Source organism: Archocentrus centrarchus, chromosome 17, assembly GCF_007364275.1.
Source record: "Archocentrus centrarchus isolate MPI-CPG fArcCen1 chromosome 17, fArcCen1, whole genome shotgun sequence".
Taxonomy (NCBI): Eukaryota; Metazoa; Chordata; class Actinopteri; order Cichliformes; family Cichlidae; genus Archocentrus; species Archocentrus centrarchus.
In genome coordinates, this window is record NC_044362.1 from 26,088,079 (window position 1) to 26,113,864 (window position 25,786).

Consider the following 25,786-nt stretch of genomic DNA (forward strand, 5'->3'; position numbering starts at 1 on the left):
TAGTTTGGTTTCTGTGATATTTTTTAGTAATTTTACAAACCAGGGAAAATGACAGTATGATAAAGTACCTTCATTTACTGATAATTTGCAGGATTAATCAAGAATAGGCCTTTAATAAGCAATTATCTTTATTTATTGGTTGGCTGAATTAGTCTACAGAACATATTGTAAAAATGCCTCTCAAAACTTCTGAAATAGTTTTGTCTGAACAGTATAAAACACAAAGATACACAATTTAAAATTAGAGGCAGGTGGAACAGAAAATTATCACAAGACTTAAGATGTCCTGTAAAAATGAGTTACACCCTGTGATTCGACAGCTTGTAGAACCACCTTTAGCAGTAACGACCTGAAGTAATTGTTTTCTGTGTGACTTTATCAGTCTCCCGCATCATTGTGGAGCAATTTTGTCCCACTCTGCTTTACGACGACGGTCCAGTTCATTGAGGTTTGTGGGCATTTATTTATGCACGGCTCTCTTAAGGTCCCATCCCAGCATTTCAATCAGGTTGATGTTTGGACTTTGGACTGTTGCAACACCTTCATTCTTTTCTTTTTCAGCCATTCTGTTGCAGATTTCTGCTGTGCTTGGGATCATCGTCCTGTTGCATGACACAATTTGAACCAAGCTTTAGCTATTGGACGGATGGCTTCACATTTGACTCCAGAATACTTTGGTATACAGAGGAGTTTATGATTACAAGGTGTCACAACAAGCACAAATCATCACCCCTCCACCTGAGCTGTTTGTGCCGATATGCTGTGTTTGTTTTTCTCCAAACATCGTACCGTGCATCATGGCCGGAGATCTCCACTTTGGTCTTGTCTGTCTTGTGGTTTGTTCAGATGCAACTTTGCAAACCTAAGCTGTGCTCATCTTTTCTGCTTGTTGGTATTTTGTTTTTGGAGAAAGGAGGCTTTCTCCTGGCAACACTTCCAAACCATACTTGCTCTGTCTTTTTCTAATTGTACTGTCATGATCTTTAACATTTAACATGCTAACTGAGGCCTGTAGAGTCTGAGATTTTGAGATTTAGCTTTTGTGTTTTTTGCAGTTTCTCTGAGCATTGCAGAGTCTGACCTTGGGGTGAATTCACTGGGACATTCACTCCTGGGAAGATTGGCAACTGTTTTAAATATTTTCCACTTGTGAATAAGCTTAATGGACTTCAAACTGTTTGGAAATGGCCTTATGTCTGTCAAGGCTCTGGGTCATCCAGGTCATGGTAGTCTTGACAGGTTGAAAAGAAAGCAACTGGAATTCTTTATGTTGGTGAAGACATTTTGTCCCCTTGGAGGTTGTCCTGAGGGTTGCTGACCCACTATTAATCGTGTGTGTCATCACATGGGCCAAGGTGTGAAAAAAGGCATGTGCGATTACTGTCACTGGGTCCAAGTTGTGTAACCTTGATAAGACATTGCCCCACCCCATCATCATGTGAGCCATGTGAGGTCATGTGGGTCACCTGAGGCAAGGTGTGAGTGGCAGTTCCTGGGAAGGAATGTCAAAACCTTATTGCCTACTTCTAATCTCTGACCTGAACTGAGCAGAGGCAATCACATGTTGATTAGTGCAGGAAGGAATTTTCATATGCATGACTTGTGCAATAAATTTACCTTTAATTATTGTATTTAAAAATATTACCTTATTTGTTATCACACCTCATGTCCAGGATCTAAATCAGTATTTGTAATCTGCTTCTCTCCACAGTGTTCATACCAGGTGATACAGTATGTATAATCAATTGTTGCAGTTTTTGAATGTGTTACTTCAAAGTTTTATGCTAAATTTAACTTTTAAAATGTCACATGAAAACACAGAAGCAGCACATTGTGGTGTTCTAATTATATACTTAATGACTTAACTACACAGATTGAGACATGGTCTTGTAGTATATGAACCACCTGCACAGGTCCAACCACTTTAAACTTGATCATCCAGAAACAAAAAAAACCATGCAGGGTCTTTTATAATTTAGGCTAAAAACCTTTTCACTGGACACCTTTGATTTTATTTTCTTTTAGTTTAAAACCAGGTTTAACCCATGTCTGTGAAACTGGATTGAAGTGTCCAGATGTCTCTGAATTTGAGACCCGAACATGTGTGCTATTCCTGCTGCGAGACACAAAATTTCAGTCTATTCCAAGCATGCCTTTGATGTTAATGCTATTTATATAACATTTCATTACACATAAACACAAAATGTGTTTATCATAAAAGTTATGTGCAATGCTTTTCTACACTTTTTATCCAAAAAAATAAAAATCACTCGCTGTATTAGAAAAAGGCAATGTAATGCTCCCATTAACCTCCCCATTTCTTTCTCAGAACTCATTTTATACATAAAGTGTTTGTTCACCATTCCTGCATTTTTTTTTTTTTTTCTCAGCAGACATGTTACCCTCATAGGTGCTGCAGTAAAAAGTTACTAATAATATTAATAATGGCTCAGGAATAAGTCCCAGAAAGTCATGAGAGCACAATGGCGAGACAGCAGGTACAACAGAATCCAGCCATTATTAATTTTATTAGATTAGCCTGTTCTTTTATGCTTTATTACAGTAAAATGTCTTCTGTAGAGAGAGCATGAGGTTTAATCAACCAGAACTTTAAATCCAGATAAAATACCCAGCTCCGCCACCCTCACATTAGTATCGCTGCAGTAGAGGACCAAGACTGCAAAAATAAACAAAGAAGTAACTAAGTAACCCCAATATGTCTTTAAATGCATGAAAATGATTTTCAAAATGAATGTAGGTATTAATGAATCCATAAAATGTGACAAATCAATATTTATGTTAAATTTAGCATTTATACTTTGAAATGCAAAATAGAGTACAGAAAATAATACAGAAGTAAACAGATTTCAAAACTAAATGGGATAATTCAGTGTGAAAGTAAAACTGTAGAGGTGATATAATTGTAAATAACTACAGAACCACATGAAAACATTTTCACATAACTGCCTACACATATCAATTCTTTTTGGTGCATTGATTTGCATATTTATCATTTATTTTTATCTAAAGAATTAAAATGTGTCAAATATTCATTTGTAAACTCTGACAAATTCATATTTCTGCCTTATTTGCTTCTGTATTTAAAAAAAGGAAAATAAGTAAAATATATTAAAAGTAAATTGGGTATAAAGGGAAAATTCAGTGGGAAATTACATAAACTGGGAAGGTAATACAAGGGTAAATATACACAGAAGCAAATTAAAACATACTTGAATAAGTTTTTTTTTATTATTATTAATTTCACATTTTATAAGTGCTAGAATTTATTTACTAATTTTGGTGGACTGAATTTATTTATCCATTTATTTCTTTGTTTTTGATTTTGGCAGTTTTGGTCCTCCATATAGAGAAAACACCAATAAATGAATCCGGACACAACTGGACACCAAGATGGAAATAAAGCAAAGTCCTCTAATGTGCCTCTTTATTTAAAGAAAATAAAAATGTCATTTAATCATCCTCCCAGGCCAAACAAGGTTTTTGCACCTCCAGTCAGTTCACTCTCTGTTCGGGATAGACGTGTACTGTAGCAGAAGAAAAGGCTGATGCTGTTTGTACAAGGAGAAGAGCTCGTCTTGTTGGGTGCTGCTCACACATTCATAGTGCCTGTGCCATCAGGTATGGCTCCAAAGGACCAAAGAATTACTAATATTGCACGCTCTCATTTATTCATCTCCATTCTAAACATGCTTTCCTATGTGTGTATGTATACATATTTACCGTATACATACATAGGTATGTACACCTAGGCACACACATAATTAAACATGTATAATTGTACATATATATTTATATAGACCTATAAATTTACATGTACATACATTTATAAAATTTTTTTTACACACACAACACGCACTCGCCGACCCACACGCGCGCGCACGCACACACACAATGCGTCTGTGAGTCTGTTTTATGTACACATGCGCACAGGCACGCACATCAGTACGGATGTCTCTCACGCACACGCAGACACGCACACGCGCTTCATATCGAAAAAACGTTGGTTCCTATTAAAACAACACCAGGTTGCAATTTGGACACTTTCAATGGAATTCAAATGTTTGTTTAAAGCTGTGAAATTCAAAAAAAAATATATATAATAAAAGGAGGGAGAACAAACAAAACAAAAAACAAAAAAAAATAAAAATAAAAGGCATGGCGCTGCAACATCTGGTCTTCACTGCAGGTAAGTGGTTAATTTGCATAATGTATACAGGTTTTTAGGATTTTTTCCCTATTTTTTATTTTTTACTAAACAGCATTTCCTTTTTTTTTTTTTTTTATAAACCAGAAAAAACTAAACTCTACAGAGAAAGTCCCCTACCTGCAGTCTTTCGCTGCCGATAGAGTTTGACATCAAGCTGTACAGCGCAGTTGAAAACATACTTACATCTGAGCTCATTTACAGGTACAGCCATAATCAAGGCACAAAGATCTACAAGTAGATTTGTTTTTCTTTCAATTAAGTTGTACAAAATAATATTACATTTTACAGTCTGTACAGGATAATTCAACCTTGCACAGTGTACAAGTTAACAAAACGAAAAAAAAAAAAAGAATACATTTTTTTTTCTCTCCCATCCCACCCACCCTCCTCCCCATCAGTATCTCTATGCTAAAAGGAGGGTTTGTGTGGAAAAAGGAGGCAGGTCCGAGTCCGTGGAGGCAACAGGGCTAAGTTGCAGAGAGCTCAGTCCCTTTTCCTTCATTTAAATCCGTCTTCAACGTAATTCCTGCCCCCTCCCACCTTTAATCTTTCGCTCCACACGTCTTCTCGGCTGCTCGGTCCGCCCTGCAGCTCGGCAAGCAGGGTGACAGGGTAATAAATATTGTGATGCTACATTGTGTGTATGCTTCCTCTGGAGAAAAAAAAAAAAAATCAACAACAAAAAGTTAAGGAACCTGATGCAAAGTGCATTTATCTCTTCAGCCATTCGGTTCCCCTCTGTCCAGTCGTCTTCAACGCGGGGAGAAGAAGGCGGTCAGAGAGGGTGGAGGCAGGGTGACGGGGAAAAAAAAAAGGGGGGGGGGCACATACACTCGTTCACATGGCATTCCTCCTTCTCTTCATTAGTCACACGCACACACACACACAGCCTCTTCATTGAGGTCCTCTAGGTGTGTTTTATGTGTCCACACCCACCAGTCCAAGTCCAATGACGAAGCCAAAAACAGGACACGAAGGGGCAAAAAAAATAAAATAAAATAAAAAGGAGGTAGCCCAAGGCTTAGTGGAATGACAAAAATCAAGGCATTCAAAAAGGAAGGATTAAAAGAAGAAAAAAAAAAAAAAAAAAAAAGAAGCGGCACACAACTTTGTTCCCCAGCTTTCCTTTTAAATCTGTGAAATGGGGATGAGTCTCAGAGAGAAAAAAAACAAAACAAAAAAAAAAGGTAGTACAAAAAAAAGCTAAGAAGTTAAAAAGAGGAAGAGGATTTGACACACTTCAGTAGTACTTTATAGTCCTCGACAGGAGGGGCGGTCAGGGTAGGTTTCTTCTGGAGGCGCAGGGTGAAGAGTCAGGGAGGAGGAGGAGGAAAGGTTCGTCAAGGATGCAGAATGGTGGAGGGAAAAAAAAAAACAAAAATAAACAGAAGGTTGACAGAGTCAGTCTCCCATCACAAGAGTTCGTACTGCCGCAGGTGCATTCTCTGGATGATGTCCCGGCAGTCGTTGAACACCCGCCGGATGTTCTCTGTGTCAACGGCGCAGGTGAAGTGGGGGTAGCAGTAGTGTCTGCCGTCGCCGCTCGCAGTGCTGATCCGCTGAGGAGGAGACAGACATGAGACGTCACATCCCCCATGATACGAGTACAACTTCAGCCTCCCTGATGCTCCCTCAGTTTTCGAATGTGCTGCTCTGTATTTATTCCCTTACCCTTTATTTTATTTTATTTTTTTTTTAAACCCATTCTTCGGTTCATACCTCAGTTTCTCTTTAGACGTGATGAGTCACAAAAAATGTAAGTAAAAGAAATATTTTACCACAGGTCTGGTCATTTGATCCTGCGTGTGTCACTTTATTTTAGTTGAAACATTGTTAACTTTTTTCCTTGCTCTTCTATTATCGAGTATTATCATCTTGGAGATTAACTTGCTAAAACCCACTGTTATTATGAATATTTTTACACTTTCATACTTTGACACATAAGGGTTCTTGCCTGCTTACTTTTAGTGCCCTCTGTGGGTTAGACATCATGCCACAGGTGTTAGTGGATTGCCGCCCACGGTTTAAATTCTGGTAAGCATGTCAGACCCCGATGAAGACTTGAAGTTGGTCTTTTTTTTTTTCCCCTGCTAATTTGTTTTTAAATTATAATTTTACCATAAGAGTGTGCCTTAGTAGTTTTGTATGGTTATAGATGCACCACATGAAACACTGCAGATTTCTCTCGATTTTGCTCTTTGGACTTCTATCACAGCCATGCAGCACTCCCGCTCTCCTTTATTTTTGCGAACGGTTCACTCCTTACCTGAACGATCTTTAATGCAAAATGAAGTTGTGACACAATATAGAGGACTTTCGTGTAGTGTTTAATTCCTCCTAATTCACATCATTCAGGCCTGCTGTCATTACTAGAAACTGAGGTAAGTGGTCTCAGTGATCAGTGCCTGGGCAAATAACTACATTAGATCCATAGTTGTTATATCCACTATAACACATAAGAACAGTGTTGGTCATTATTGAACTGCATCACTGGAGTCATCCTTTTAATGTGAAAGAAATGTTTCAGCCACTGGAGAACTCCTTTTCAAACATTAAGAACAGTTATTGCTGGAGTGTTAAAAGTCTACTAATTAGTTATAAACTGTATAATAATGCTATTTGAATCTTAAAGATTATCTGTGACCACAGAACCACTATCGACATGCATTGATTGTTAAAACAGCTTCATAACAGCCCTATCCACTGAAGAGGCTGTTTATGGTAAAACTAGCATAACTGAATGTAATTCTTAACCCTATAAAATGTGCTTTACAATCACCGGCAAGACTTACAGCAACAGTACTAAGCTGCTGAAATCAAAGTTGCTTATCTGTGGACAACTTGTCCCCACAAAAAGATTGGCACCAATAGAAACGGTTCATCAGGTTTAAAGCAACATAATCGGCACAGCTGGGATTAAAAGGTACGCGTGTAAAATGCTAAGTTATGAAATAACAGGACGAGTATATTCGTGGCTGGACACTGGTTGACTTCAGCTCACTTTAAGCAGTCCAGACAGGCACTGAGATATACGTACAAGAAACTCATCTCGGATGAAAAATTTCGCTCTCGTCACTCTCGGGTCTTCACCAGGTTCAGGAGTTGCTAAAAAAGAAAAAACAAATTCACAATTAATACAGCACGAGACAAGGAATTACAAAGCATGCCAGTACATGAAGAACTCAGCTGTACTTAGAAGGGAGCAAACCTTCATTTGGTATGGTGTAGCGAGCATATTCAGGGAAGTAGTCTTCAATTTTGGATTTTCCAGCTAGTACTTTCTCAGCCAGCATGTCCTGCTTGTTCAGGAATAATATGACAGATATAGTGCGTAACCATCTGAAAAACAAACAACAACACCATCAAAGAAACGGCACCAGCTTACAGAGACTCACAACCTTCAGCAGTGTAAAAAAAAAAAAAAAAAAAAACTAAAACAGAATGTGATATTTCCAAATTAGTGATTTCCAAAGATAATTTTGAAATTGAGTAATCATACTACTACTAGTTTGACTTTAATGCCAGCCACATGCTGCACTAAAGGCTGATAAAAGCAGGTTTATTTACTTTTACAGCCTTATGTAGCCTCTCTCCTGAACTGAGCTACTGCTTGTGTTCGTCCGAGCAGACCCTCCGAACTTTTCCCACAATCGGACTCATTACAAAAGGAAACCCAGCATTTTCTGTTAAAGAAAGCCCTCCCAGAGACAAATTAGAGCCTTCTTACTCACCTGTTGTTCCAAATACTGCGGAAGAGGTCCAGGGCTTCCCGTAGCCTGTTGGTGTTATTGTCTTCCTTATTACCATGTTGTAGCTGCTGCTGGCCACCACGAAGATGATCGCAGTGACATCTGAAAGAAAAAAAAGGGGACAGATTTAACGTCACCCGTGTTAAGGAATATAGTCGAGTCAAGTTAAATCATTCATTATATGGCACGTTTAAGACAACAGGAGTGGACCCAATGTGCTTTCCAGTTAAGGCAAATGTATTAACAATCAAAGTCCAAATACATAAACAAGATCGCAGTGAAAAGGAAAGCAAATTTTATACTAATATGTAGAAAAAAAATGTTTTTTAATCTAAAAGCAGAAGCAACAACTGACTAAAAGAGTGCTAAGGAAGACTTGGGGAAAAAATAAAAATAAAAACAATGAGGCACCTCAGACTTGACTAAAAGCAAGTGAAATCAGGTGGGTCTTAAGTGCTGATTTAAGATTTGGACTGTTGGGACAGGTCTTGATGCAGCTGATGGGATGCTGGAGCTGACAGAAAATACCTTAAGGCGGGCAGGATGTAATGGGAGAAGAATGAGCTGCAGGTCGAGGATGTACAGTGTGGTTATTTGAAGGAAAACAAGGAGGAAAAGGCTAAAAGTCTCACCGTTAAAGCACTGAATCCATTTTCTCCTTTCATCTCTCTGGCCCCCAACATCAAACATGCTGTGGAGGAGACGGAGTAATGGGTCAGATACAGACACAACACCACCACCACACTCGCTGCTGCCCTCTTCTGATCAAAGAGTACATATCACTCAGGCCCGGGGGGGCTTCAGGTGCACATTGTATGGCATTTACATACCAGTGTTGTTTTAGATATTATCCTGATTTTTTTATTATTCGGTACATCATTACAAAGACGTGTTTCTGTCTTGAGTTACATGTGCTTATCTGGTTCGCAAAAAGATATCCTTGATACTTGTGGAACATCTGTAGATGCATGAATAATCCATTAATGAATAACGTTACCAAAAGCAGAATTATTTGTAATGTCTGTGTGTCCCTGGCTGGATGTTTGGAAGTCATCAAAGCTGAATAATGACAAACGCACACCCAAAGGGAAGTCATGACCCAGACCTTTTTTAAACCAAATCATTTAGGATGATATAATGTGATACAAAGGGCCCAGTTCAGATGGAAGAATAAGACTGTTGTGTCTGTGACTGCGGAAATGGGTCACCTCATCTGACATCATCAAAGCAGTTACAAAACATTTACTCTAACCTTTATCGCTGCTCTAATAACTGTAACCAACAGTAAATAACTTGCAAAAGGTTCAGAAATCACACTGGCCAACCGCAGGGGAAAAATTTTACTTTTTAGTCACTCGATGACGTGGTTTTCTACCTCATCTTCCAGCTGCTGAGCAAGTTGTGGGCTCAGGGTTTTGTTAAAGGAACAAACTTATGACATCTAAGGCTCTTAACACGAGGCCAAACAAAATATAGCAATAACACCCAAGAGGGCAGTGCTCCAACAAGGAGGCACACAGTCCAATGTTTTTAAAAAAGAAAAATTACTGGAAAACCAGAAAACACCTAGACAGTCCTGTTTTTCATGATTCCGTGAAGTTTGGAAAATTTGCTGCATAAGAAAGAATATTATATAAACGAATGTTAGAAGGAATAGTTCCCAACGTGGCTCATGATTAGTTTGTTCACAGGCATGTACATAACCAATGAACGAGCTGGAAACACACCAATACTGATTTCCTTCCAATAAGTACCAATAAGTACAAATAATTTTTTCCACTTTATTTTTCAAAATCAACCACTAAAAATTGTGTTCAACTTCTCTTTAAAAAAAAAAAAAAACATAAAACAACAAAAAAGAGAAATATGTCAGCCATCCTCAAATTAAAGTTAGTTCAGTTGTGGCGTCAGTGTGTAGAAACCAAACGGAGAAGAGAAAAGTACATGCAGATCTGGGTATAGAGAAATATTTCATATGAATTGTGTTTTTTTTTCCCTCCTGTATATAAAACATTTGGTGCTCAAAATAAAAATCACCAGGAATAAAAAATATATATATATATATAAAATCATAATTTCATTTTTTCCCCCCTATTTACTCATGGATAAAATACATTTTGCTTATCAAATGGACAGAAATCCACAAACATCAGTTAAATAAGGTAACATTGACTCTTTGGATCAACTATATGCAGAACTGTTGCACAAATGTGCAGTCAACCTGAAAGGCCCATTTTGAGCCAAAATACCCCAGTGATCCACCTTATCTAATTTTCATGCCAAATAGGAGAATATTTATAAAAAATAAAATAAAAAAAAAAGAAAGAAATACCCTCATTAATCCTGGCTACACATCTTTTTTTTATAGTCTTAAACCCATATAAAGTTGCTAACAATGTACTGTTTACCAAAGGTGGCAAACAATAAGGATAAATGAGGCCAAACTTGTCTTCAACGTATGAATTTATGCCCTTGTTAAAGCTGAGCAGAGACTTACTGAAAGTTCACTTTATCTACTTGGAACCTCGTCTCGAAAATCCCTGAAGTTAACACTCGGCAGCGTAGCAGGTCCTACACATGGTGGACACAAGAGAGATCCAGATCAAGGAATGGAAAAAGGAAAAGGGTTTTGCAGGTGATTTATACTTTTAATACTGAGCAAACTGGCAGGTGCGCACTGACCTGGTCCGTTGGTGTGTAGTCGCTCTGTCTACAGAATCAATTCTGTCCAGGAAACTGCAAAAGGAGAAACAGAAGAGCAGTTAAATTTTGTACACTGTCCATACATTTCTATGTGCTGTAGGAAGATTTATCCACATTTAAAATGTAAAGTCACTAAATTAATATAAAACAAATGGCAGTTATCTCTATAAATACTGAGTCTTCACTGAACAAAGCCAAATCATAAGCAGTGAGCCATGGTTCATCTTGGTGGGGGATGGGTCACAAAGTCTCATATTCAACCAACACAAAAACATAACTGCAGGTCTGATCAACCATAAACTACAAATGTGACATAATGTATTTTATTATATTTGTGTCGTACATGAAAATATTTACATGTCCACGTGATCTACACTGAATGCTGCAGGAGGCAGGCCTGTTAGGCCGGTGTTAAGGCAGCTGCATGCCACAAGATGGCAGGCCTGCTCAGTCTGGGCTATTTTGGTCTGTCTCTAGCCAGAGTGATTACATAAGGCGGTTACTGTGGAGGTTAGCTTGCTGTTGCCATCTCTTCACTACTGAGAGAGCATGTGCAGCAGTAGCAGCGGCAGCAGCAGCAGCAGCTGGGCCTCTCTGCAGCACAGCAGGCAGGATGAGGACACCGAGGCTGGGGACACATGGTCACACAGGCCCCTGGATGGTCTGGATCACATCATGAAAAGGCTCCAACAAGGCCAGTCCAAGGGTCATGATACATATAAACTCACTTCATGCACATTTGAAGAGAAATGGTGCGATGTTCTATAGAATAAGTCCATGACATAAATATACAGATCATTTCTTAGCATTTCAACATTTAGTCTCAGAACAGTTCACTGATATTTAGCTCGCTATTGCTTTAACTGCTTTACTATGGAAGCAACAGTGGATAACAGGGTTAGAAATTAACTAACTCTGGGGCCCAAAGCAAAAATGCCCTTGGGGAAAAAAAAGAAAAAAAAACCTAGCAGTACAAATGTGCTTGCCAGCAAAAAAAATGCAAATGTTACTCTGAAAAAAAAAGGACATACACAGCCTTAAAAGGAATTATAAACTGCTCTCTCTCCCTCTCTCTCTCTGGAAGAGTTTATATGATTTTATGATTATTTACTTTCCTAAAGTGACAAACATTTGAAAAAGGTTGTTTTCTTCTGTCTTTTCTCTGTCACAAAATGACATCTGAGAAATTAGTGGGTTTCTTGGTATTATTCATATGATTATTTTAGAGTTTTGGACTGTTAGTTGAACAATTAAAATGTCATTTTTCCCAATGACACTTGACTGTGTGGGTAATTGTGGTATCTTTTTTGGTGGTGGTAGACCAAAAATAAATATTCATCAACCCTGCTTTATTTCCTTTTACATCCAAATTAACTCCAGGTGACAGCCCGGCCATACAGCTGACACTAAACTATAGAGAATGGTACAAAGTGCATATGGGAACAGAAGAGATAAAGGTGCTACATCTTGAGGAGTTTCGCCATCTACTGCTGAAGCTTGTGAGTGATTCTAAGTGGGACACAGATGTGGACCAAACAGGCTCACCCTCACATCCTTCATTTTCTACCCAAACATTCACCGGCTTCACATCACAAGACAGCCAACATGGCTGCAGCGAACAGGAAACCCGATGCATAGCAGGGGGCTGGAGTTTATGTAGTCAGTTCATTTTCATTTCAGCCCTAAAAGTAGCACACCTAACACACCCAACAAGAATTAAATAACCGAGAATGAATGCTCCATTATGAACCATTAGATAACAGCTGCTCATGTGCTCCGACAACAATGTTTTCATCTCACCAACTGTTTGCTGCCCACAAAAAGGAGAAGTAAGGCTATTTTTGAAAGCGCACTTGACTTTCTCACACTAAATTCATACACATAAACAATAAACACATCTACTGTATTACCACATGTAACATAGCTATCAATTAATCTATCAATTCATTTGGAAAGCAAAGATGCCATCATTTTAGAAGAAATGCTGTCCAAAATCATCTAGTTACACATCGCATTTGATGTCCAGAGAACATGTCCTTCTCGTTCAGCGTGAACGTTCGGTTTTATTAATGCAATCATCTGATTTAAAAATAAAAGTAACAGATGATAAACTGCTCATGACACATTACCACAACCTAATCTAAAAATTGTCCTTTATTATTTTATACCTTACTGGCACTATTTATTAACCAGGGTGATTGCAGGGCTAGTCCAGTATGTAAAATTCACCCAATTCTTTTCTGTTTTTAACTTCCAACCTGTCACCTTTGAACAGGTCGACTCTTTGGCCATACTGCAAACCTCAATAGACGTTTTAGACATACAGACCTCAAATATCTAAATCTGACGTGCAGATATCTGAGGTGATGTGTGTAACTTGTCTCTTTTGTGCCATCACAATAATACATACATGTTTATATGTCTCCCTGCATCTCCTATTTGTTTGTCTATAATTGTATTATGTGAATAATTTGAGGGGTTTGAGTCCTGAAGGGACAAAACTTTCCTGAGTTATTCTCAGGAAACTACATACATTTGGGGAATGTAAACAATAAAATGCACATCTTATGTTAGGCAGCACGGTGGCATGGTGGTTAACACTGCTGCCTCACAGCAAGAAGGTCCTAGGTTTGATTCTACCTTGGCCGGGGTCTTTGTGTGGAGTTTGCATGTTCTCTCTGTGTTTGCGTGGGTTTTCTCCGGGTACTCCGGTTTTCTTCTGCAGTCCAAAGACATGCAGTTACTGGGGTTAGGCTAATTGGTGATTCTAAATTGCCCATGAGTGTGAATGGTTGTCTGTCTCTCTGTGTTAGCACTGCGACAGGCTCGCAACCTGTACAGGGTGTACCTTGCCTCTCGCCCTATGACAGCTGGGATAGGCTCCAGCACCCCTGCGACCCTGAACAGGATACGCGAGGGAGGGAGGGATGGATGGATGGATGGATAGATGGATGGATCACATGTTCAGTTTTGAGTTAGTGAAGTTAAGAATAGGTCTTTTGTTAATTTTGTTATATAGTTTTAGCAGGAAGCTGAAAATAATTTCAGGTAAGCGTCTCTTTTACTTATAATGGGTTATTTTTTAGCAGCTCTCGTGGGCCTCAGCTCTCCCATTTTTATGCTCTGTTTGGCTACATTATTTGTGAAGTCTATAATTTTTTACTGAGTTGAAAAAGAAAAATTTTGCCCAGACCCATTTTCAAGTGGTTGTTAATATTTCCTTTCCCATAGAGAGCTGGGATCACAACAGTGAGAATCTAATCTTAAGTTATTTCTGCCGACCATAGAGCTTAATAATGCATATGGGTAATTACAGACAAGTGGGCAGCAAAACATGTAGAACGACTGAGCTAGCTGTGTAAACAATGTAGGTTTCTGAAAATGTTTCATCAGGCAAGAAACAAATTCAACATGTCTGAAAAGTTCATGAGATTAAGTCTCAGACTGGCACTTTTCTATTCTAATTATTGGTTAGTTCACTGCATTAATTATTTCTTCTATGAAATGTCAGAATATGGTTTAAAAAAAAAAAAAAAAGTCCTAAAATCTGAGGTGATGTCACAAAAGTGTCTTCTATATCAGACAAAATCTCAAGACATTCAAACTTAACTAGCATCCTCTTGATATAAGGTGTCAATTTGACTGGTATCAATGTTTTTTAAATGCATTACCTTTATGGCTCTGATGTTTTAAGCTCTCTGATTGGACCGAGTTACCTTTAAACAGCCACTCCTCCTGTCATCTTTACATTTATTTAAACATGTTTGTTTTGTCATCTGAAACCAGAATATTTAAGTTTTCCCTAAGTCTATTACTGTTCCTTTATTACACTTTATTTCCTGAATGGTGGTAATTTGAGGGTTTCTTTGTTCACCTTTTTGGTTGACGCATTTATTTGCGTTACATATTATCCATTTTATCACCACTTGCATAAAACATGAAGTTACATCAAGGAGTTTATCACATACATTAATGTTTTCAACTGTCATCAAATAAGGCAAATTAAAAACATAGGCTCAACATCAAATTCTCATATTTAAGACCACTCAGTTACCAATATAACTGCAGATTAGCCATCAAGCAAATAATCAAATCCAGTCTGAGTTCAACAAAGCATAGAGACAAAAAGCATAATTTTAGGGAAAAGCTGAAAGACCTGATGAATAAATAAAAATAAAACAAGCAGAGAGCGAAACCATAAACCTAAGATGATTCAGAGTATGGTGTTTACTTATGTCTTGGCTCTGAAGTCACACAACATGAAGCACACCCATCATCTCACAATTAATTGCATTTATTTACCAATTAGCGCTTCTCTGGAAACAAGAAACAACCAGTAAACCCCTCTGCACTGCCGTGTTATTTGAAACGGCACAGTGTACAGTGAAGTATTTCTCTCACACACACACACACACACACACACACGCACACACTCATGTCCCCTGAGCAGACAGACACATATTCACGAAAACACAGGCAAAACCTCTTAAAATTCTCTAGCTTTTTGCCCCATCGCTGCAACAATGTGGGAGTATTTTTAGTCAGCCTTCCTTGCAGAAACCCAGCTAGGTTATAATTACTGAGTGCTTTGTGACTGCCATGTGACAGAAGTACTATTGGTAGAGCACTGGAGATCCAAATATAGTTGCTGTACCAGGCAAGAGGGGGGAAGGAAGAGAAAGAAAAAGAAAGAAAGAGAAAAAAAGAGAGAGAGAGAAAAAAAAACAACAAAAAAAAAAAAAACAAGAGTCCTGGATCCAGGAAAAAGGCCGAAAAGATAACATTGATCATCGAGTGGCTGTCCAGATAATGTCTTATCAAAAGGTCTGTGTGCAGTTTACAGTGACTACGGCTGTTCTGGTTGAGTGCTACAAATAGACGAGCTGGGGTTTAGGGTCCAGGGAAATCTGTGGTTTGTGCCGCTTTCTTCAATTTCCTCCAAGAACTGCTCAACGCTGGCATTGGAGATCTGTGTGTGATGTGGTCATTTTGTCATATTTGTGGCATTGGAGGGATAGCAGGCCGCCATTTTACCACTTTGTTTTTAGCATGTGTATAATATATGCACAGAAAACTATGCTTGGCATTTATGAATTAGTTTTATGACTTTAAACTTTGTTCACAACCATCAAACCACATTAAATGAGATGTAATTTCTAATTTGTTTGTAGCCTAACATAGTAGCGTGCTTTTTTTTATGAACTTAGTTATGGACAATATCAATTTGCCTTAATGTGAGAAGTAAACTACACAGCAAGTTCAATATAGCCAGACTTTCTTTGCGTTAGCTGGTTTAACAAAACCTAACACACTAATAATAATGGACATCATCACAGTTATCAACCTTTTTTTTTGCTGCCTTCTTCCCCAGGCTCTGTGCACCAGGGATGTAACAGTCCCTAAACCTTGATTGAAGTCATGACACAAACATATGCAGCATCCTAGCACATTTCACTGTTTCAGGTGAGCGATCATGGTGAGGTCTTTGGGTTAAAAAGAGCTACCTTTGTGACAGTAAAACTGACTAAGCTGTTCATCTCCCTTCGTAATACACTCTCTCTGGGTCTTCTGTGTCATTTGCCTCGTCTTTCCATAAAACACAGACACAAGCATTATAACACTCACTCAGCCTGAGCTTCACCCAAACACACCAATATATTGAAGGACAGTTGATGCAGAGTGCCGCAGGCCCCAACGTGGGCCACATGTTGCTGCCCATTTAGCAGAAAAGAGGGTGGAGGAAAGATGGTGGTGGTGGGTAATGAAACACTGCATACAGGAGCTCGGGGTCATGGGCCACCCAGCTGCACAGCACCTTCTTCAAAAACCAAAAGGTCAGTTCTTGCACCATTTCTACCACCATGCCTTGCAAGAGCCACAATAAACAACTACCAAATTTGGAGAAGAAGTGACCCAGATCAGCTTTTTGAATTTGTGCTAAAAATCAAATTATATGCATCAAAACAGCATATGCACAAAAGCAAAAATGAACATGAAGATATCAAAAAGATACAGGAATAAATGCTAAATAAATACCCCGTAACACACTGGAAACTTCACACGGACTGACAGCACCCAGCCTCATGTGCTCATTTGATAATTGGGTTGACTTTTTACAAATAGCAGACCATCTTTAATTAGGAGTTCAGAGGATCCAATCAATAGTTTCCATATTTTGAGCGCTCAGCCAGCATAATGGACTTTCACTTTAGTCTCCAACGGGCTGGTGACAGCTCTTGAAACTCACTGCTGGGCACAGCGGCACCACCACACTGTTCTTCTAACTGGTAATGTTTCCATTTAACTGCTTTCAATTTGGAATGCGCTTTTTCCTGTAATGTATGTTTACCCCAGTTATGTTTCACATTCACTTTGTATAGGCCAAAAACAAAAATCTATTTGGAATAAATGGAAGGACAGCTTTTCTTAAGTTGGGTTTAATTCAATCAAGCCTGATACATTTGTTGTTTAGAAAGTAGCCAAAAATAACAGTAAAAGTCACAGACTTTTGTTAAGTCAGGTAACAGACCTCTTAACCTTAATTATCTGCAGACTAATTGTGGTAACGTGCGTGGTCACCCTCTACAACCCAGTCTGTTTTGAGCAGGAAATAAACTTGCTTTCATGCATGAAAACCAGCACAACTTGGCTGTCAACATGAGTAGTTTGCCTCTTAAGACTTTTTTCACAACATTTTTCCAAGGGCATTATGGGTAATTAGGCCTTTGAATATAAACATTTGGCCTCCAAACTACAAACACTTTTTGAATTTACTTCTTTAAAATCAAATACTGAAATTTAACATTTAATCCTCCTCCTTACACTCAGTATTTCCCCACATTAACTGATTTTAAGTTGATTACTACCACTTTCTAATTATTTCCTGCTTCTGTTAACAACTGGGGCTATCAAATGTCAGAAATGAAATACAATTTCCAACAGCCAAAGATAACAGATTCACATCCCTACTTTTTCTCCAACTAGCAGTCCTGGGTTTTTCCTACTTTGAGGATTTTTTGCTGTCCCCCTGCAAAGAGCTTTTTACCAGAGGAAAAGGGAAGGAAAACTACCAAAATTTACTTGAGCATAATAATCAGTCAGTAAGGTTGATTATCTTTGCTTGACTATTTTAAGTAGAGCTACTACTTGAATCATACCCAAAAGTATAATCTAAACTAGTATCTATATAGCGATCTTAAATGTAAAGGAGAATTTCCCCTCCACGCTTCATCTGTCTCCTCTTACAAAACACACCCAGTATCCTAACAAAACTGGCAGCACTGCACAGCTCATCACATAACAGCCTCATCCCAGCCTGTCCGATGTATTGAGCTGGTATAGCACACAGGGCCACGTGCGGCGGGACACAGTGAAGGTGGAGCTGTGCAGGATCCCGGTCACCTGCTGGAAAGATCCGAGCCCAGGGTTCAACTCATCCATCCAAGCAGGAACACTGTGCAGTTTGGGAGATGGATCTGAAACTAGACAAATCCATCAACGGCTCAGTGGGGTACTTCCTAAATAGGAGCAAGAACGGAGACACTCCTGAAAGTCAAACCAAATCTTGTGTAAACAAAAGTGCCTGCTTTATCTCAAGGCCTCCATTTCGCCTTCCAGGGCCGCATCAAGTCATGGTTTTGAAAGGTGTTTGTATAAAAATGTAAAATAGACTGTAATGCCCTTTTGTCTCTGCTTAGTGTCCACGTGGACCATTACATTACCTCCGTTTAAAATAGACTCAAGCCCCTGAATTGAAGCTACATGGGAATATTGGGACTGAACTTTGTCCCATGTGGAGCTCCCAAATACAGTTCTCACTGTGAAATTGACTTATGGGTTTCTCTAATAATACTGAAGCCCAACATCGATGCACTGTCAGTAAGCTACTGAATGAGTCTGTGCCAGAAATAGAAAACCTAGTAAAAATAGTCTAAATCAACAATATTGAGCAGGTTTCAAATATCTTGCCTGTAAACAACAGCAGCCTCTATGTCAAATTAGTTGTTCCGCTTGGAAGTCAACCAGTGACCCAGTGAAAATGAGCTTTCCTCTTTTCCCCTAATCAAAAGTCAATAACCAATGACTAATATTAGACAGGGGCATCTACAGTGTGCAGATTGCATAAGCCTGAACTAAGTCTACATGGCTGGACAACCTGGTGATAGGAAATAATCCATAATGACACAGATGAAAGAAATTCCAAAATAAATACAGAATTAATTTCCTTTTTTGATTTTATTATTTGAAAGATGAATTCAGCCTGAAGTCCAGTGTGTGTGATGTTTGTGTAGTTCATGAACTGGGCCTCCGGGTGGCATCCCTTCCTCGCGCTGCGTGCAGCCTCACTTCCACACTGACCCTGCCTGGTTTTAGCAGCTGGGTTCCCATGGCAACCCCAGTCCGGGTCCATACCACTTCCTCTCCCTCTCTTCCTAAGCCAGGCTGCACTTGTATCCTTCCATTCCCAGACACACTCATACATCAACACACAGCAGAGCCGTGGCCTGCGCTGGCTTTCTATTACTGTATTTGTGTCACTGTATACTGCGTTTGTTTGGTGGGTGGGCCAAGCAAATTCACAGCTTGTGAAGACAATGTTTTAGAGATCCACCTTCTCAAGCACATGAGTAAAATATATCACAAGCTCTGGGTGAATGCTTACAGAGTGAAGTGACCAGGAAGTATCTGCGTGGCAGCCTTAAGGGAGCTGATCATCTTCTCTAAATACTCAGGAAAGGTGCTTCAAATGCTTCCTTTACTTAGGATACAGTGGAGCATCCTTTATGAAAGTACCCCCCATAATTCATAGCAACGCACTACTCACCGTCATTAGAAACAAACTGACCAGTGACACATCATGGAAATGTGGAAACAACCGTTTTCCATTTCATGTCATAACCTGCTGATGTGTTTTATGAACTATGAACATTACGCTGCTGTAATAAAATCCTGCCTTGCCTTGCAATAAACAACCTGGAAGGGCTTTGAAGTATCAAAGATGCACTTTTTGTAGTCCATCATTGTAGTTTCAACACTGCAGAACCGTGTCAACAACATCCACCATCACATTATTAATGAGGCTAATCCAAGTGCAGCCAGAGTCTCTGCACACTACAGGTCATTTTTACTATATCCTTATTAAATCTCCTTTTCAGCTTTCCTTTTCCATAACATTTTCCATCAATGTCAAGATAAAGTTATTAACTTACTTTGGATGACTCAACTACAGCCACATTTTAAGTAAAAGGCAGGAACGTAACATGTAGTGTGAGGCATGCAAAGAAACCAGAAAGTTAGTAAACTGTGGCAGAATTTAGAACACACTGTCAGTTTGTGGGGGGGGGGGGCTAATAACTGGGTAAGTCAAACAAGTCTGTCGAAGGTAATACACATGAAAATGAAAATTATGCTTTATGACCAAGTGGTAAATGCAAACCATTGGTGATACTGAGGCAGCTTTGTTTTCAGCTCTACACAGAGGGAGCGACAACATCTCACCTACTAAAATCATCTTTCGCTAGCTGCAGCTGAAATACTTGCATGTAAAACGAGCTCATATTTCATTAGTGTCCAATGCCAGTTAATGCCAGTTGGTTCTAAGATGAAACACAGCCACCAGCCCCCAGCGTAGACAGTGGAAATAAAATGGATACAGCATTCGTGAGGCTACCCACTGATTTGTGAAGTTCCATTCTGAGGCCTTGGATCTGGCTGTGAAATCACATACTCACTGGTTAATGACTTGTGATTGGCAAATTGTTAGCCAATGAGCATACCCTGGATAATCCTCCTTTTTGACTCCAATAATGACCATAATTTACAAATTGGACTTATTGTTTTATTCAGTATGACCTAAAAAGTAGCATTCGAGCCCACTGACTCATCAGAAAGTTGTTTATTGCAGTCACAGCAAGAGAACCAAGGGTTGTTTTCCTCATAGACTTCTATACGAAAGCCCTCTTTATGCAATCAGACAAGTTGGTTTAAGACGCTTCCGCACAGGTTTCACTTTTCAGACCGTACGCTATGCTCGTCTTTTATTCTGTCTGTGACCCCAATAAATGGCAGCACTCCTCTGTCTCTCAATATGAGATGGAAAGCCCAAAGACAGAAAGTAAGATGAATGAAATCTGAGCAAACCAGCACAGTTCTGGAGGATTTTGATCCAGTAAGTGACCGGTCTCTAGGCTGTGTCAGAGTAAACGTCCATAAAACCCAACAGGTGTGCAGACATGAACATGCAGGGTAAGAAAGTCTACTGTTGCCGGCATTGCATTAGCTGCACTCTACAAACTAATCTGCCAACATGTACGTGAGTGTAACATTATGCTTCCCGCAATCCGCCACACATTTCAGCAGCACTGAAAATGATTAAAGTGAATATTTTAAAAAAGAAAGTGTAATTAAACAGTCTCAAACAACTCAAACAAAATATGCAATATTGTACAGTCAACATTTAGTATATGAACTCTCTTTTTTTTGTAGTATTTTCTTACTTTTGGCTGATATTCTTTGACTAATAAATCAGTCACCAAGAACATACCTCATACAAATTAGTTTCCTCTGTCAGTCCTGTGATACAAGCAGATCAGGGGAATAGAAGTGACATGATTTGCTGTGTTGCGTGATTAGTGGGATGAGCACATTGTGTCACTACTTTCCCAATGAACAAGTGCAAACAGGGTCAGAGAACTCAAACAGGTATCACAGATTACTGCAGCAGGGAAAAAGAAACCCTTACTCAAGTCAGTAAATTAGATCAGGATAAATAAAGAATGAATAAACAATGATTTTTGACAGACCTCATTTCTACACACCTACAATTTAGCCAATACCTGCATTAAGCCAGACAGAAATTTATACCTGAAATTAAAAAAAAAAAAAAAAAAAAAAAGAGCAACCTTGGGCTCTATGGATGAGAGCCACTTAAAAGAGTTTTCAAGCACAATAAGTCTCCTTTTGCTTATCATTAGGCCAATATATTTGGAAAAATATCTATCAAAGTTGTGGAATTAAAAAGTAAATAATGGCCATAAATAATCGGTGACACCCATGTCCCATGTTCCTGAAACTGTTCTAAAAACTTTTAACTGCAGTTCTGCCATTTCAGTCATAGCAACAGCAGCAGGAGCAGCCGTAGTAATAGCAGTCCTCTTCTGTGAATGTATCATGCCTGGTAACCTTTGAAAATTGGCACCAAATGTGCTTTTAAAATAAATACAAGTGGCTCTAAAGAGGAAAATACTAAACCAACTATACATGTTAAATGATAGATATTACTAAAAGTAATTGCAATCATGTAGCATTTAGTAAAATGTACCCCAAAATGCAAATATATTCAAGCCTACAATAAAGTGAATCTCAAAACCCACACGATCGAGAAAATGAAACAAGGAAATGTAAATTAATTGATTAATTTGTATCAGCATTATATTCCAGTGTTCACACAGAGGGCCGTTTCATAACATGCACATGCAAGTACATTTGCCATTGTTTAACCTGTAGCAGCTGTGAGAGCACATCAGGAGAAGAATTACATTTCTGAATAAATATTGCTTTAGCGGAGAGTATCACTCACCGAAAAACCACAACAGGAAAAGAAGAAGAGGAAGAACCGGATGTTCGCTGGTATAGCATATTCTCTTTCATGACCCTCTTAGACTGTTTGGGCGGGGGGGGTGGGGGTATTTTCTACTTGGTTACTTTCAGTATAATAAAGCTGTAAATCTCAGGTTACGAATGCCTACAACAATAAATCACCCAACTAGGTGTTTACTTAAGTTAGTCTCTAAGCTACCTCTTTTAGCTCAGCCTGACAAAACACCCCACAGCTCAAATTGTCAACAAAACCAGTTTGAGACGCACACACACACACACACACACAACACACACACACACACACACCGAAAGAGTGTGTGTGTGTGTGTATAAAAATAAAAAATAAAAAAATAGCTTTGTGCCCATTCTGACCACATTCCACAGTAGGTGAAAGGTTAAGCTTGTTTGACTAGTGGCTGAGGTGGAGGGAGACCTTTTGCCTGGGTGTGGCTGGACACAACTACCCTTTAGCCTCACTGATAGCTGGGCCTGCATGCTACAGCAAACACTAAGGCCAAACTTGGAGCAGTGCTCTGAGGGTTTGAAATCCCCACGTGAGACAAAACATGCTAAACACACATGGTCATGTGCTCCTTGATAGATTTTGTATGGCTCCAAGTCTGCTGTTGCTCACTCTGCTAGGCTGGGGGAGTGTGTGTGGAGCTGGCGAGGAACACTGGTCATGATTAGGCAGCAAAATGTATCCTCGCGTGTCAAACCTCACTTTGATCCATTCAGCTTCCCTTCTCTCTGTCTCAGCAGTGAAAGAAATGGTTGAGCTCTGTGTGTCTGTGTGTGTATGTGTGGTAGGGGGAGAGAGAACACAGGGAAGCATATGAGTGCATTCATACACTTACAATGATTTGTTTTATGTCAGGGCATTAAGAGAAAGTATAGTCAGGCAGTGTATAGTCTCTCACACGCACGCACATACACAGAAACACACAAAACCAACAAAGAGGCGTTTTGTGTCTCACCTTCTGCTACTGACCTTCCCTTTGTTTACAGCGCATTGCCGGGATACTCCCTTTGATTCGGCTTTGCACACGTGACCCTAGCCAGTTTCTGCTCTGCAGTGCTGCTGCTAAAAATAGCCTCAGCTTGCCCTGGCTCCACAGCTAGTTTACATAAGCTCTAAGGGGGGTGGGGGGAGAAATGGGAGCGACAGAGGGGGAGTCTCAGAGAGAGAGCAAGAGAGAGAGCGCGGGGGGGGGGGGGGGGGGGGGGGGGGGGGGGGGGGGGGGGGGGGGGGGGGGGGGGGGGGGGGGGGGGGGGGGGGGGGGGGGGTGGGGGGGGGGGGGGGGGGGGGGGGGGGGGGGGGGGGGGGGGGGGGGGGGGGGGGGGGGGGGGGGGGGGGGGGGGGGGGTGGGGGGGGGGGGGGGGGGGGGGGGGGGGGGGGGGGGTGTGTCTATGGCACCATTCCACAATCTCTGAGCAGGAACCTGCAGCGCCACCGCTGTCCTCAAGCAGACTGTGCCTTTACACTCCTGGTCAACAGCAGGTGTGTGAGAGTGGTGTGAGAGAAAGGTGTGTGTGTGGTCGGCACACAGTAACAGACTCACAGATATCCGCCATTCATGAGCCTCGCTCTGTCTCTCTGCTGGACGTGCATTTTAACCCAAAAATAAAATCTATTTATAGCCACAACCCCCCCCCTCCCTTTCTTTAAGTGGAACGTAAATTCTCATCATCCTTTGTAGCACTGCTCATACTGAACTAAAAACCTCCATTATTCCTTTTGTTTATACACACACACACACACACACACACACACACACACACACACACACACACACACACACACTATAGATTTAAACTTTAGATACTTTAGTCAAAGTATTTCGGGTGCTACGGAGCGGTGTGGTGTTTCTATGTGATTCCTCTCAGGCTAAAAGAAGCTGTCAGGAGCCTCTGGTCTCTAGAAACAAAATAAAAACACATTGGCAGTGTAGCTAATCTTGTGACATGTAGCATGCAATGGTGGGCAGCTTTAGGCTCTCTTAACTCTTTTCAAATGTCCACGCAGGCTGAGTGTTTGAATCTATAACTCACAGAAGAGGCAAAACAATTACGTTACAGGAAAAACTAAATCCCAGGCGCACATAGGCGACGTTAAAGTGATGCCCTAAGTGAAAAGGGTTTACACACACACATACACATAGGAAAAAGGCTTGGCATGTGTTCTCATGTGCTCTGCAACATCCTCTCTGCTATCGCTTTCTGGCCTCAAGAGACGACTGAAAAGAGAGAGAAAGACTGAGTCCCACAGGGGGCTCTAACAACCTTAAGGACAGTGGGTTTAGTAGATGGTGTCCCACTGAAGTTCTAGCAGATCTGATCCTACATTTTAGTGCAAAACCCCTCCTTCCTTTTCCTCAAAAAACTCAGATATATTCAAGCACACACACACACACACACACACACACACACACACACACACACACACACACACAGAGTTCCATAGTGCTCTCTTTGATTATTCCTCAGTCAGCTGACAGGAGGGTCATCTGATTTAACAAGTGACACAAAGGTTTTTGTTAATATGGATTAAGGTCTTATATGATTCATTTTATGTATAAAATATTTAATTGTTATTATTAGTGTGGTGAAAATGTGAATTAAGCTATAGCAAAAACAGAGATAGAAAAGATTTAATAAACGGATTAGAAACCATTAGGCTTTTCTTTTGTTTATTAAGCAAATTCACTTGCCTGAACAACAACTTGTGTTGTTTCTATGCCATCTTCAGTGGCTGAATCTAATATAATAAGGGCACACTTGTCTGGTTGTTTACAACTTTTGAGCTGGGGAAAAATAAATAAATAAAAGCTCACCATAACCCTACCAAAATGTTCCTCTTCCTCATTCATTTCTTCCTCCAGCCCACTTCCTACCTGCCAACAAATACTTCTCCATTTTTCACTACAAGAAAAACTAGTGTGGGATAGGGATGGCAAGACTGAAATTCTGGCCTGATACGGTACTTGAAATTAAAATTAGGCCGGTGACTACTAAATATGATATCCATAGACATGATTTTTTTCGATACTTGCAAGTGAGGAACTACATTTTAAAGAACACAACAGTACTCAGTAACCAAACTATCTCTGATTGCGAAAAACAATTATTTAAACCAAAACTTTTCTATTCTATTACTATACTATTCTATACAAGTTCTATTAAGACTTGTTATAAGCTTATTAAAAGAACTGGATGTTACGAAACTGACTTTCTTAAAGGAGACATGGGAAAAAGAACTAGTGATGGAGATTAGTGACGAGGCTTGGAGTGAAGCCTGGAAAATGCTAAATATTTGAGTGTTTGTAATAGGGTTAAAGCTATTCAACTCAAAATTCTGCATCGAGCTCATATATCCCACCTATCTACGTCATCGATTTAACCCAGATCTCTCTCTGCTTTGCCCTAAGTGTAAGACAGAAGTGGGAGATTTAACTCACTGTCTTTGGTCATGTAGGAAAATACAACAATCTGGTTTTGTATAAAAAGA

The 25,786-nt window shown here is 39.8% G+C and overlaps 1 protein-coding gene across 1 annotated transcript in view; it reads right to left on the reverse strand.

Moving 5' to 3' along the window:
- Positions 1 to 4,234: 4,234 nt before the first annotated feature.
- Positions 4,235 to 25,786, reverse strand: part of LOC115795906 (guanine nucleotide-binding protein G(olf) subunit alpha) — a 56,485-nt gene continuing 34,933 nt past the window's right edge. Inside the window, 9 exon segments of the mRNA XM_030752037.1 lie at positions 4,235 to 5,787; positions 7,266 to 7,333; positions 7,437 to 7,567; positions 7,960 to 8,026; positions 8,029 to 8,079; positions 8,610 to 8,668; positions 10,475 to 10,548; positions 10,660 to 10,691; positions 10,694 to 10,713. Of these exon segments, the coding sequence (XP_030607897.1) occupies positions 5,641 to 5,787; positions 7,266 to 7,333; positions 7,437 to 7,567; positions 7,960 to 8,026; positions 8,029 to 8,079; positions 8,610 to 8,668; positions 10,475 to 10,548; positions 10,660 to 10,691; positions 10,694 to 10,713 (649 nt within the window). The 3' untranslated portion in view covers positions 4,235 to 5,640.